At 40.4% G+C, this 14,569-nt stretch overlaps 1 protein-coding gene across 1 annotated transcript; it reads left to right on the forward strand.

The window, feature by feature from the left end:
- Nucleotides 1-4,649: 4,649 nt before the first annotated feature.
- On the forward strand, nucleotides 4,650-5,192 carry LOC110725989. Its single transcript, XM_021905465.1, has one exon. The coding sequence runs from the start codon at nucleotides 4,650-4,652 to the stop codon at nucleotides 5,190-5,192; it is 543 nt and encodes a 180-aa protein (XP_021761157.1).
- Nucleotides 5,193-14,569: the final 9,377 nt, after the last annotated feature.

Here is a 14,569-nt window from a genome sequence, read left to right on the forward strand (position 1 = left end):
CTTAGGAAGATTCTATTCCCAAAAGAAGACGGCCGAGGCAAGAGCTTTGATCCAAGGTTTCCGTCAAAAAGCTAGTGAAACCATTTATGAAGCATGGGAACGATACAAGGAATATCAAAGGAGTGCCCTCATCATGGCATTCCGTCATATCAAGTGCTTCAAATTTTCTATGGGGGCTTGAGCCCACAAGGAAAGACTAGCTTGGATGCAGGAGCGGGTGGCCCGATTATGAACAAGACGGAGGAGCAAGTCATAGAGATAATTGAGGATGTGGTGAGGCACCACATGGATTGGCAAGAAGGAGAGAGAGATTCTCTAAACAAGGGAGGAAATGCGGTTTACTCCGTTGATCACCTTAATGCCATCAACAATTTGACCTCCCAAATCGCCAACCTTGGAAAGGAGATGACGTCCATTAAGGCAAAACTAGAGACCTCTAGTTCAACACAAGAGCATCCCTCCCAATCTAAGGGGAGAGGTATGAATTCTAACTCTTCTCCCTCTACTTCTAATAACATGCCTCATGGATGTTTGTTTTGTGAAAATTGTGGGTCTTATGACCATGATACCTTTCTTGTAATTATGATTTCCAACCCCAACCCCAATACGAAGATGGTAATGAAATGAAAATGAACAAGTCAATGCCTTGTCTTATGATAATAGACATAGGAATGACAATCAAAGATACTTACCACCAAATAGAAGAGAACAAGGGGGGAATTCCTATAACCAAAGAGGAAATGATTACGATTACCATAATCAAAATCAATGGGGAAGTAGGAACCAAAGGGACCAAAATCCCCAAGGTAACTACAACCAACAAGGTGGTTATGGTAACCATAATCATAATAATCAAGGAAACTATGGGAATCAAGGGCAATTTCACCAAGGGGAAAACTCTAATAATCGGAACAATTGGAACAACAATAATAATAGAGGTTCTTCTAATCAAAATACGTCCAATTCGAATGTTAGAGGTAATAGGGCTTCCCAAGACAACCACTATGCACAAGCACCACATAGTAGGTCTAGCTTGGAGGAAATGATGGAGAATCAAACTAAAATGTTCAATTCTTTAATGGCCTCAAGTGAAAAGAAATTTAGTGAAGTGATGACTAAAGAGGCCCGTAAATGTTATATCAACAAGGAGTGGTGAAGTTTTGGAAGAAAAGTGTTCCTAAAAAAGGCAATGAGAGAATGAACATGAGTGAGCCTCCCTTTAAAAGTGATTTTGAACAAGAGAGAGAGCAAAACCATGAGAATGAAAAGGAGAAAGAATGTGAGAAAGAAAAAGAATTTGAGAAAGAGAAAGATTTTGAAAAAGAGAGTGAAGACAGAAGAGAAAAAGAGAGAGAAACAAAAACAATTGCAAAAACTACCATATCCTCACAAATTTGTTAGAAACAAATTAGATGTGCAATTTGGAAAATTTCTTGAAACATTGAAACAAATTCACCTTTCAATTCCTTTTACCGATGCTATCAAGCAAATGCCCAACTATGCTAGGTTTTTGAAAGATATTTTGAGTGGAAGGAGAAAGTGTGAATTGGTTGAAACGGTGAGTCTCACCGAGAATTGTAGTGCAATCATCATGAACAAGATGCCACCCAAATTAAATGACCCCGGTAACTTTTCTATCCCATGTGCAATATACAAGATGCAAATTGATAATGCTTTGTGTGACCTAGGGGCTAGTGTTAGCCTAATGCCATACTCGGTATACCAAAGACTTGGGATAGGGGAACTTCTACCCACCAACATCACCCTACAATTGGCCGATTGCTCTATTAAATTCCCAAAGGGTAAGGTAGAGGATGTTCCTCTAAGGGTAGGGAAGTTTGTAATCCCGGTGGATTTTGTTGTGTTAGAGATGGATGAAGATGTTAACATTCCAATAATTCTAGGAAGACCTTTTCTTGCTACTTCGGGTGCTTTAATAGATGTTCAAAGTGCTAAAATTTCACTAAAAGTAGGAGATGAGGTGATAGAATTTGATTTGAATGAGAGCATGAAATATCCAAGCTCTAGTCTTGATAATTGCATGATGATTGATACTATTGATTCTATTGTAACTTCTATGCATGAGCACTTGCTCACTACTAACAATGCCCTTGAGAATTTCCTTTTGAACAAGGAAAAGATAGGTGACCAAAGCAAAGAGATGGCATTGTATGAAGAAATGCTTGAAGGAAGTACAGAATCAAGCAATGAGCAAGTGTGCATGGTAAATCACAACACATGATGCATTAGAAGTAGCTACCTCAAGAGAAGGTAAGGGTGTTCCAATGGTAGAGTTGAAACCTCTACCATCACACCTAAGGTATGAGTTTTTGGGCCCCAATTCAACTTTTCCGGTTATTGTGAATTCTTCTTTGAACGAGTGCCAAACTCAAATTTTATGTGGTGTTTTGAGAGATCACCAAGGTGCTTTAGGCTATACCATAGATAACCTCAAAGGTATTAGCCCCGCTTTATGTATGCACCACATAACACTTGAGGAGGGTGCTAAGCCTTCCATTGAGAGGCAAAGGAAACTCAATCCTCAAATGGGGGAGGTGGTGAAGAAAGAAATCACCAAACTCCTTGATGCCGGCATCATCTTCCCCATTTCGAGTTCTAGATGGGTTTCCCCCGTTCATGTGGTCCCTAAAAAGGGAGGAATGACCGTAGTTGAAAATGAGAATGGTAATCTCATTTCAACTAGAACGGTGACTGGTTGGAGGATGTGCATAGACTATAGAAGTCTAAATGCATCCACCAACAAGGATCATTTTCCTCTCCCTTTTATCGACCAAATGCTTGAAAGACTAACCAAGCACAAGTATTATTGCTTTCTTGATGGTTATTCGGGTTTCTTTCAAATCCCTATAAACCCGGATGACCAAGAGAAAACAACTTTTACTTGTCCCTATGGAACTTTTGCATATAGGAGGATGCCCTTCGGGCTTTGCAACGCACCGGCAACCTTCCAAAGATGCATGATGAGTATTTTTGGGGACATGCTTGAAGCCGAAATGGAAGTTTTCATGGATGATTTCTCGGTAGGGGGCCTTTCGTTCGAGGATTGTTTGTCCAACTTGGGCAAGTGCTTGACAAGATGTGAGAAGGTCAATTTGGTTTTGAATTGGGAGAAATGCCACTTTATGGTGGAAGAGGGAATTGTCCTTGGTCACAAGATTTCAAGCAAAGGGATTGAGGTTGACAAGGCCAAAGTTGAAGTAATAGAAAAGCTTCCGCCACCAATCAATGTGAGAGGAGTAAGGTCATTTTTGGGGCATGCCGGGTTCTATAGGAGATTCATCAAGGATTTCTCACAAATTGCTAGACCCCTAAATGCTCTTCTTCAAAAAGATGCCATCTTTATTTTTGATGAAGAGTGTCTCCAAGCTTTCAACAAATTAAAGGAGGCTTTAATCTCAACTCCAATTGTGCAAGGGCCAAGATGGGATTTTCCATTTGAACTTATGTGCGATGCAAGTGATGTTGCGATTGGAGGAGTATTGGGGCAAAGGGTAGAGAAGAGGCTTCACGTGATTTACTACATGTCTAAGACCTTGAATGAAGCTTAACGAAACTACACCACAACGGAGAAAGAGTTTCTTGCCGTGGTTCATGCTTTTGAGAAGTTTTGGAACTACCTCATTGGTTCCAAAACTATTGTTTATACCGATCACGCAGCCATTAGGTACCTTATTGCAAAGAAAGAATCCAAGCCACGTCTTCTTCGGTGGGTCCTATCTCTCCAACAATTTGATGTTGAAATCCGTGATAAAAAAGGGGCCGAGAATGTGGTTGCGAACCATCTTTCCCGACTAGAGAATGTGCAAGCTAGTGATGAGGAAATCCCTATATGTGATGAATTGAGAGATGATATGCTTTACATCTTGAATGAAAAGGAGCTTCCTTGGTTCGCCGACTTGGTAAACTACTTGGCTTGTGGAGAATGCCCACCCGATTTCTCCAAGAATCAAAGGAAGAAGCTAAAAAGGGAATCAAGACATTATGTATGGGATGATCCCATTCTCTACAAACGAGGAGTAGATGGTTTGCTCCGTAGGTGTGTCCCGGATGAACAAGTGCAAGGAGTGCTCAAGATGTGCCATTCCGATCCATGTGGAGGGCATATGGGAGCCAAAAAAACTGCATTGAAAATCTTGCATAGAGGTTTGTGGTGGCCTCACATCTTCAAGGACGCTTGGGGATTTGTGAAGACTTGTGACCGGTGTCAACGAACCAGCAACATATCCAAGCGTAATGAGATGCCCCAACAACCGATTCTTGAGTTTGAGGTATTTGATGTATGGGGTATGGATTTCATGGGGCCATTCCCAAATTCTCATGGGAATCAATACATCCTTGTGGCGGTCGACTATGTATCAAAATGGGTGGAAGCCATTGCCTCCCCAACTAATGACCACAAGGTTGTCATGAAGATGTTCAAAAAAGTCATATTTCCAAGATTCGGTATTCCAAGGGCGGTGGTGAGTGACAATGGTTCACATTTTGTTCATAGTGCTTTTCAAAAGATGCTAAGAAAGCACGGGGTCCACCAAAGATTCGGCCTTACCTATCATCCACAAACAAGTGGACAAGCGGAAGTGTCTAACCGTCAAATAAAGCTAATCCTCGAGAAGACGGTTGCTAAGAACATGAAGGATTGGTCAGAAAAGCTTGATGACGCTCTATGGGCATATAGAACGGCGTACAAGACCCCAATAGGCACAACTCCATATCGTCTAGTGTATGGAAAATCTTGTCATCTACCGGTGGAGCTTGAGCACCGGACCCAATGGGAGACCAAGAAGATTAATTTCGACTTGGCTAGCGCGGGAGAGAAAAGATGGCTTGATTTGCATGAGCTTGAAGAGATAAGGTTGGAAGCCTATGAGTGTGCTAGCAACTATAAGAATCGCACTAAGGATTGCCACGACCGGAACATTGAAAAGAAAGCATTTCTAAAAGGCGATAAGGTACTCCTCTACAATTCTAGGATGAAATTGTTTCCCGGGAAACTTTTATCAAGGTGGAGTGGACCCTTTGTTGTCAAGGAACTGTTTCCTCATGGAGCCGTGGAAGTTTGGGATATGGACGGCAAGAGATCTTTCAAGGTGAATGGGCATCGCCTCAAGCTTTACTACGAGGGTGCTCATATGGGTGTTTTAGAATCAACTCAATGTAATCTTACCTCCTGAGTGTGGAGGTTGTCAAGCTATTGACGTTAAAGAAGTGCTTCCGGGAGGCAACCCGAGTAAAAAAAAAAGAAAAAAAAAGAGAGAGAGAAGAGAGAGTCAAGAAAATAAAAGGAGTGAAAAATAAAACAATGAATGAGAGAAGAAAAGAATAAGAGTGTTGGGAATATCTGATTTTGGCCAATATTGTTGAATTTTGTTCTTGTGGTTTTGATATAGGTACTTGAATAAAAAAGAGCCGAAGAAAACAAAACAGGAAGCTGTCACCAGCTAGGAGCGGGCGCTCCAACACAACTGCAAGCCCGCTCCAAGCTCAATGTACGAAACAGTAGGCTTCAAGACTGGTAGGAGCGGGCGCTCCAACACAACTGCAAGCCCGCTCCAAGCTCAATGTACGAAACAGTAGGCTTCAAGACTGGTAGGAGCGGGCGCTCCAACTCAACTGCACGCCCGCTCCTGTCTGGGTTAGCAAATAGGTTTCCAACATAGCATTAGAGCGGGCGCTCCACTATCATTGCACGCCCGCTCCTGTCAAATGCCGTAGCCAAAATTGATTTCAGGAGCGGGCGCTCCAACTCACCTACACGCCCGCTCCTTGCTGGGTTAGAAAGTCAGATTCTCAACTTCGGCTTGGAGCGGGCGCTCCAACATCTCTGCACGCCCGCTCCAACACGGTTTTAAAACAGGCAGCAACTCTTTCTCAGTTAGGAGCGGGCGCTCCTACCCTTCTGCACGCCCGCTCCTACCTGTCCGGGTAAAAAAAAAAAAGAGGAACTTATCTCTCTTTTAATCACTTTACCCATCATTTCTCACCTCTCATTCAAACATTCATACTCTCTCTCCTCCTTCCCATCTACTTCCCTCTCTAAAAACCTCATATTCTCCAACTTCTCTCTTCATTTTCATTATCAAATCTCAACTTTCTTTAACCGAAATTCACAAATTCTTAATCTACATCAAATTCTCTCTCCAAAAACCATAATTTCATAAAAATTTGGGCAAAAATTTCGAAGACCCACAAGTGGGAATTGAAGAAAATCAATAGGGAAAGGGGGCAAGCTTGCTAGTAAAGGAGGAATTTGAGGAAATTGGAGGATTTTAGAGTATTTTCATACTCAAAGTGGTATAATTTTCTTCCTTACTTCACTTTCCCTCTTAAACCTAAGGGTTTTTCTTCAATATTTCTCTCAATTTGTTTATTTCATGATTGTTGTGTAATTAGTTGCATGATTAGGTGATTTAAACAAATTTTCTTGCCTTTGATAATTAAATTGTTGGTTTTTGTGGATAATTGTGGAGTAAGGGAATGGCTTGTGCATGAAAAATTAATTATAATTTGTGAATTTGTGAATTTTTGTGTGAGAATTGTTGTGTTAAGATTGTTGGTTGGTTGTGTGGAATTATTATTGAATTGTGAGCAGGTACCTTGGTTTAATTTGGGGGATTTGAAGTTAAGGAGGTTGTGTTTGTTGAATTTTGGTGCTTGTGTGAGGAGTTTTGAGTGAACCCTTTTTACTCCTTTTTCCAAATTTTGTCAAGATGGTGCTAAGATTATTTGGAGGTGCGGGAGGAAAGAAAAGAAAGACTTCCAGCATCCAAATATCCGAAAACCAAAACCAAAACCAAACTCAAAACCAAGACAATGCTCCTCCTCCCATTAGAATCCCCGAAAAATTTAAAAAGTATCACTCCGAGCTTTCAAAACGAAAAATCCTTCCAACAAGATTTTACGACCAATCAACTTGCCATCTTTTAGGGATAGATGAAGGAATTCGGCGAGTGGTCGATAATTTCGGATGGTTAAACTACCTCAAGAAGAGGGAGCTAACCTACGAATCGATCACTCTCGAGTTCCTTTCAACCTTAACCATGCGCCGAATCAATGGTGAGGGAGAGCCTCTTGAGTGCGAAATTAAGTTTAGACTTTTCAATCAAGAAAAGACTCTAACCTTAACTCGCCTCAATGAAATATTTGAGTGGCCCGTGTATAATCAAATAGACAACCCCGATAGTTTCTACCTTTCTAGCTACGAAGAGCAAAATTGGTGGAATACTATCGCGGAGTATCCTAATTTCACCACCCGGTCTAGCCACGCTAGCCACATTGTCCACCCCGTACTCCGTATATTCATGAGAATTATGGGGTACGCTTGTTTCTCGAAACAAGATCTCGGGAAGCTAACAAAAGAGGAGATCAAATGCCTTTTTATAGCTTCCCGATTTGAGGGGGACCTTGAGGGTAATGTGAACATGGGATACTTGTTTATCCAAAGGTGCCTTGAGATTAAGAGAAGTACGGAGTTTAGAGGGAAGATAAAATGTGGTGGCATGATCACAATAATTTCCAAGGCTTTGGGTTTCGCTAATTGGGTTGAGCAATTAACCCCGGTGAACGGGTCCAATGTCCTTGACCTTGTCGGACTTGCCTCAATGCAAATGCTTGTGGAGATCCGTGGCAATGTCACCACATACTCTTGGTTGGTCAAGGGTAAGCACCGTTGCTTTCTCCCTAATGCGGCGGTAATGAACACCGTGGGGAACACTTGGCAAGTGCCAATTGAGCCACTCCCCGCGAATGTTCCCAACCCTGACCAACCATCTTAACCTCGTCGCCATAGTATTTCTACTGCTCCTAGGTTTTTCGGCGGCTCCTCTTCTTCTTCTTCTTCCTCCTTCGACCTTGAATCGGCTTTTCACCGCCTAAATCTTTCCAACCAAAGAATCCTCCACGAAAATGAATATCAAAGTTATGTGTCTCAAATGACATATCAAAGCCAAGTTGAGAGGGGAGACTTTCTCCCCTATGTCAACTATCCTAACCGCCCCGTTCAAGAGGGGCCGGTTGCGGGTTGGAACAACAACCAACCCACCTACTCTTATTGGCAAGGACCTCGTAGCTCCATTTCGGAGCTACGATCCTTTCCTCCCTACGATTATACACAACCCGGGGGTTGTGATTTTAGGGGGGACCCTTCTTATTACCACGTCCCCGAGACATGTGGTAATTGACTCCCGAGGAAATCGATAACCACCCCTTAAGAGGATACTTCGGGTGTCCACCCGGGTATGATGGTGGGTGGGGCACTAGTAATGCACCGGACTACGGTCACTATCGTAGTAGCCCCAACTATGATCTTCCTCCATACGTGGATCAACCTTCCTTTTCCGGCGATGTAGACCTCATTTATAACTACATGCCATCACCGCCTAGGGAGGATGATCGGGAGTAGCCTTTAGACATTTGTTTTTACCGTTCCCTTCTCTTCTTTTCCCATCATGTGTAACACCGAGGCCGGTGTCGAGTTCTGGCTTGGGGGGGAGATGTTTCTCATTGTGTCCATCTATCGTGGGAACGGTAATCAAATGTCTAGCTTGGGGGAAGTCTTGGGGTCTTTGTGTCTAGGGTAGTTTTCGGTTTTGATAGGAAATGTGCTTTCTTGTGATGCCTTTTGTGCTATGTATGGAGAAATTTGAGATTGTATGTGGAATGTTTGGCATGAAAGGCTTAGTCTAGCCTTTGGGACTTGTGGTAGGATTCATAAGGTACTATGTTCTAGTTTGCATGCCTATATTAGGTTGGTTGTTACCCTTTTCACGTTTTTATGGCATGCCTAGGCTAGAACAATTGCATATTGATGTTTTTGTCTCACTTCTCTTTATGAGTGTGCTATTTGGAGCATCTTATCTATGGCTTTGATATTATCATGCTTTGGTTGGTTTGATTGTTGGTTGGTATCATGGTTGATTGGCATTGTTCTTGGTCTTGCTTGATGATGAATTTTGATGATGATTTCCCTTAATATCCAAATTTCTTTTTCTTATCCTCTAACCCCTCTAACATCCAGATTCCCTAATATCCAAATTCCCTAATATCCAAATCCCTAATATCCAAATTCTTTAATTAGTTTCTCTTTCCCCCATTTTCAACCTTTTTCCAAAAAAAAAAAAAGAAAAAAAAAGGGATTTTGTTTGCCTTTGATCGGTTTGCAATGATGATATTGAATTGTATGTGGTGGATGTTTGTTTTCTTTTCGTAATAAAACTTCGAGCATGGTTTAGATGCCCTTGGTGGAACATAGAATTGGTTAGTTTAGGCTAGTGTGAGAATAACTTTCCCGAATGTGCGAAACTTAAAGTCTAGGTTTGTGGTAAGATGGAGTCGCCCATATCAAAGGAATTTGAACCCCGAAAGGTAGTAATTGATCCCACATTGTTCCCAAAAGTGAGGTTGTAATATTTTTTTTTTCAAGCCTACTACATTTTGAATGAGTGGCGAGGATCCTCTTTGATTTAGTACCTAGATCGAGAACTTGAGTCCTGACTCCCAAGATTGCGGCCTAAACTACTCTTAGTAATATGAAGTTGTTATGTATTGTTCATTCGCACAAAGTTAAGGCATGTCATTCTTGTTTCCTTAGTTCAATCTTTAAATTGTTATAAATAATAGTTTGTGATGTAAATGCCCAAGTTTGAAAAAAAAGGAAAGAAGTGATGAATAGCCACCACCCTAGCGATTAAACAAGCTTGGGGGTGCGTTTTTGTTTCAAGTTTATTCATAGTTTGTATTTTGGGTCAAAGTTAGAAACCTCTTTAGGTTTTCTCTTAGTGCTATATATCTTAGCTTGACTTTAATTGCAAAGCACTTCTAGTTTTCTCTATGCCTTAACTTTGTGCCGTATTCCTTGAGTCTTGTAATGTTAGTAGAATAGTTGAAGCCATAGACGGTGGAGGGAGTTGGTTCACAAGCATATGGAGAGGGTATTTATCATTGAGATGTCGAGTGCTCTAAACCTTCTTTGGTCTATTTTTCTTTCGGCTCCTTCGAGGAGTCATGAGACATTACCATTAAGGGGAATTTGAACTTTGTGTTGGGGACGCGGTAAGATTGGTTGAATGGACCAAAGTTGAGTACATTCGGGAAGGTTAGATAGGCCTTGGCTAGTCATGACCGTGGTTGATCTTAGGCATATACCTCATGCTCGAGTTTTATTGCTTAAGGATTCTCATATCTATGCATGTGCTTTTCTTTGAGCAAATTGATCTTAGGGTTTGTTTTTGGGCAATGTGAATTGCTTGAGGACAAGCATTTGGCTAGCTTGGGGGGATTTGATAAGTGGTTTATTTGACCACTTATTGTGTAAATTTAAACCCGATTTTGCGATCATTTCCCCTCTTTCTAACCCAATTTTGAATGAAAATGTTTTGTCTCGGCTTTCCCCCCCTCTTGGTTTGTGTTTGTCCATGTTTTGCAGGTCTATGGACTCAATTAGGCAGGCTTTCGGTGCATGAATCGTGTTTAAGACAAGAGGATTGAAGATTGGAGAGGGCGCTCCAGGGGAGCGGGCGTGCACCTCTCATGGAGCGGGCGCTCCTCGACTCTAGCCACATTCTGCCCAAGTTCAGGTGCTGTTAGGAGCGGGCGTGCACCTCTCATGGAGCGGGCGCTCCTCGACTCTAGCCACATTATGCCCAAGTTCAGGTGCTGTTAGGAGCGGGCGTGCTCCTCACCAGGAGCGGGCGCTACTCCCTTTGAAGATTGAATCTGCCTATGCTGCTGGAACAGGGGAGCGGGCGTGCATCATGTGAGGAGCGGGCGCTCCTCCCTGACACTTTCAAATCTGATCCTTCATTGAAGCATTCTGGAGAGGGCGTGCAGCCGAAAGGAGCGGGCGCTCCCAGCTTAGGAGCGGGCGCTCCTCTCTGGGAATCCGTTTTCTTTTGACGGATTTCCCTATGTGTTTCGGGGAGTATAAATACTTCCCCTTTAGCTCATTTAGAAAGGGGGTACAGTAGCCTAGTTTTCAGAAACCTCTCTTAGTTTGAAACATTCCTTAGGATTAATTTAGCTTAGTTTTCATCAAATCAAATCATTGTATTAGTGAAATTCAAGAATTATTCTCAAAGTTTGGCAATTTGTATTCAACATTTGAAGCTTCAATTAGTAATTTCTCCAACCTTCTTCCTTTTAATTTCAGATTTTATTTGGTATTTGCATGTTATTTAAATCTTCTTAGTTCTTGGTAATTTGTTATTGGATGATAGTTATTTCAATTGTTAACCACTTTTCCCCAATTATTAAAGTATTTAGAACCCTAATTCTTGATTGCATGTTGATAAACATGAGTTGTGAGTAGTCTTCTTGCTAGGGGTTGGGTGAAGCTCGACCTTTTGGGTTAACTATGTAAATGTGGGAGAAGCATTGATGTTTGTATTGCAATTAAATTGATTATATGAGATTGCTTGTTAGTTCCTCATGATAGGTTTAGCTACCCTTGACTAAGGAGCTTGATAGTATGAGATTGCTTGTTAATTCCTCATGATAGGTTAACTACCCTTGACTAAGGAGCTTGATAGTATGATATGCCTAATTTGACATGGAAGTGTAAATTGAGTACGTCATTACTTATTGTAATTTGATTATGTATCATCTATTGCTAAACTAATGAGGAATCTAAGTTTAGTAGTGTGAGTTGTTTTCTAATTGCATGAGGTTGATTTTACATATAGTCCTTGCTATATCTTGTCTATTTTACTCCCCGTTTGCCTATTTGCCTTGGTTGAGTGGATCTCATTCCCTAGTATCTTTAATTCATTGATTTAGAACCATAGTTTGTTTGTCTTCTTAACGAACCCCAATTCACCAATTGACTTCGAGTTAGCTTAAGTGTAAAGATCTTTGGCAATCATATCCCGTTCCTTGTGGACCGAACTCTTACTTGTCATTATGCTTGGTTTGTAAGGTGTTTGTTAATAAATGTGTTTTATTGAGTGTGGAATGTACGACCGTTCTAACGCCCATCAGGCTTGCAAAGACCTTTCCAACGATATACTATAAGCCCAATTCCGATGAATATTGAGGAAGTTATGGCCAATTTACTAAACTGGGCCCGTTTTTAGCTTTATGTACGGCCCAATGATCTAGGGGAGGGCCTAATGTGATTTATCATTCCCAATGCAATTAGGAATGGTTTTAGTCTTCTAGATTCTTCTACAAGGTTCTTTTCATTCCTTATTCAATTAGCATTGATAAATTGACTTTTGTTGACTTTTCAGAGTTTTAATCAAAATCAAATAGCATTTTCGAGGAAATTATATGATTTTATCCTCCTGTGCGGTAAACTTATTTGATTTTCGAAAACGCGTTGGAAATATGCTTGGCGCCTAACCCTAGGCCTTGGCGCCTGGAACCAGGCCTGGCGCTAGCCATTGGCGCCTGGCGCTAGTGTTGGTGCCTAGCGCCAGCTAGCCAAGGGTGGCGCCAGCTCTGTTTTCTGTGCGTCAGACTCTGTTTTGATATTTTATCTTTTTGGCTGATATTCTTTATAAATATCGTATTAAAAACTCTGTTTTCATTCATCATTTACATCCATCATTCACCTACAATCAGTTTTCATTCGCAATCATTAATTCTCTAATTCTCTCTTAATCATTCACCAATTCTCATGATCTACAATCAGTTTTAATTAGCATTCATCTCTCTTTCATTCATTCTCTCTTTTTCTAAAACTTGTTTTCAAATACAAAATTCCGCATTCACAAGATCTAGAAACACCTAGCCATATTCGAAGTTGCCTTCGCCCTAGACGTGAAAGGTTTAATTTCTGAGGGTTTGGTCCCAAATCTCTCTTTCAATTATTTAATTTAATTGTTTTGATTATTATTTTCCTTGAAGTTACTAACGTGTGTATTTTGTTATTAGAAAGAGGTACGAGGCATCAAAGTAAGTGCTTTAATTGATTTATTGATATAATGATGTAGAAATCATGTTTTCATTGTTCTTATGATATTCCTAGTATCATGTCTAGGGTATTTTTAATATTAAATATGATTGTTACGATGCTTCCTATGTTCTTCCTAATATTTATGATTGTTAGTATCATGTTAGGCTAAAGATTTGATTTTTATTGCTTAGTGACATGCTAGGGTTTGTTATTAATCTTGTTAGTATCATGCCTAGGATCTTGCTATTGTTATGCTTTAATATTAACATGAACATGATTATGATTATAATTGTTATAATTTATGATGATTATGAATATTATTATTATTATTATTATTTTGATGATGATTAGTTTATTTTTATGATATTATTATTATGATTATTATAATTATTATTCATGATTATGATTATTATGTTGCTTGATATTTATTGCTTGATCACGCCTTTATTGCATGTTTAAAGGGAATTGGTATTTGTAATCACGCTTAATAAGATATTTAATAATCTTGTTTAGGGTTAATTGTGATTATAATTCAAGTGATCGCCAAAAATAGATTTATTTGTGCATTAAATCCAACCAACATAGATAAACAGGTTTAGGGTAATCCTATTGATTGCATTTGTTAATTAAATAGCGAACATGAATACGATCTGAATAAAGTAGAGGCCTGTTATTAGGGCAGGTTTAATCTCTTTTAGGTTGGATTTGTACCTTCATCCCCGAACCCTTATTTGGTTCTAGACCTTATGGAATTGATGATCTCTTCGATCGTTAAGGGGTGTAACCTTCATCCTATGAACGGTTTACAACTTCCTTAAAAAACTTGTTGGTGACTCTTTTGCTCTATCTTCTTCCCTTTTGGACGCCACCGTACTTTAGTGTATGATCACAGTGGGGTTCAAGCTAGTGGGATTAAGGCTTGAAATTATTCCCTACAGTAATTAGAGTCTAATAATCTGATCAGAGTTGACTTAGTACGACTTTAGGCATACCCTGTAGAGTAATAATACCGAAAGCAGTTCCAGATCAACGTTTAAGCACTGGCGCCGAGATTTGGACAACAGCGCCACTCTGTGGAGTGTAGCGCCTGGCGGCAGCTTTGTCGTCCGGCGCTACATTATACAGTACGGCGCCAGTCTTGTCGTTTTGGAGACAGTTCGGTTTATTGCTCGAGTCATCACTTTATGTCTAATTAAACAGTTTGCTAATTAATTCTGTTAATTATACCTTGTTAAGTCATTAATTGAGTCTAGTCACATAGTCTAGCCACATGGTCATGACACGAGTCTTAACATGTCACCTACACTCACTAGTCTTAGCACACACTTTGAGTATATGTCACCATGACCATGTCTTAGGTTCATGCATGAGTCGGTTTTATCTGTCATTTGAGTTGGGGGTACGTTCTATTCCTAATTTTCCACATATCTTCATCTACATGCTTTCTCCATATCACCACCCTCATTTTTCTACCTTTTTCTATCCATTGCATGTTGAATAAAGTTTGAGTCAAACAATTAACAATGAATATCCCCAAAATTCCTTTTCCACAGTACTTGGTCGAGGAGAGAAGGGCGATTAATCAAGGATAACCTCTTTATTCAAGTCTTACTTTTTGATAAATCAATTCGTCAAAAGAGGAAGGCTAAAAAGATAATG

This window comes from Chenopodium quinoa, unplaced genomic scaffold, assembly GCF_001683475.1.
Source record: "Chenopodium quinoa cultivar QQ74 unplaced genomic scaffold, ASM168347v1, whole genome shotgun sequence".
Classification (NCBI taxonomy): Eukaryota; Viridiplantae; Streptophyta; class Magnoliopsida; order Caryophyllales; family Amaranthaceae; genus Chenopodium; species Chenopodium quinoa.

What these genes read in the sequence shown, in the direction of transcription:
- LOC110725989 (XM_021905465.1), top strand. Translation starts at nt 4,650, where the DNA reads ATGAAGGATTGGTCAGAAAAGCTTGATGACGCTCTATGGGCATATAGA.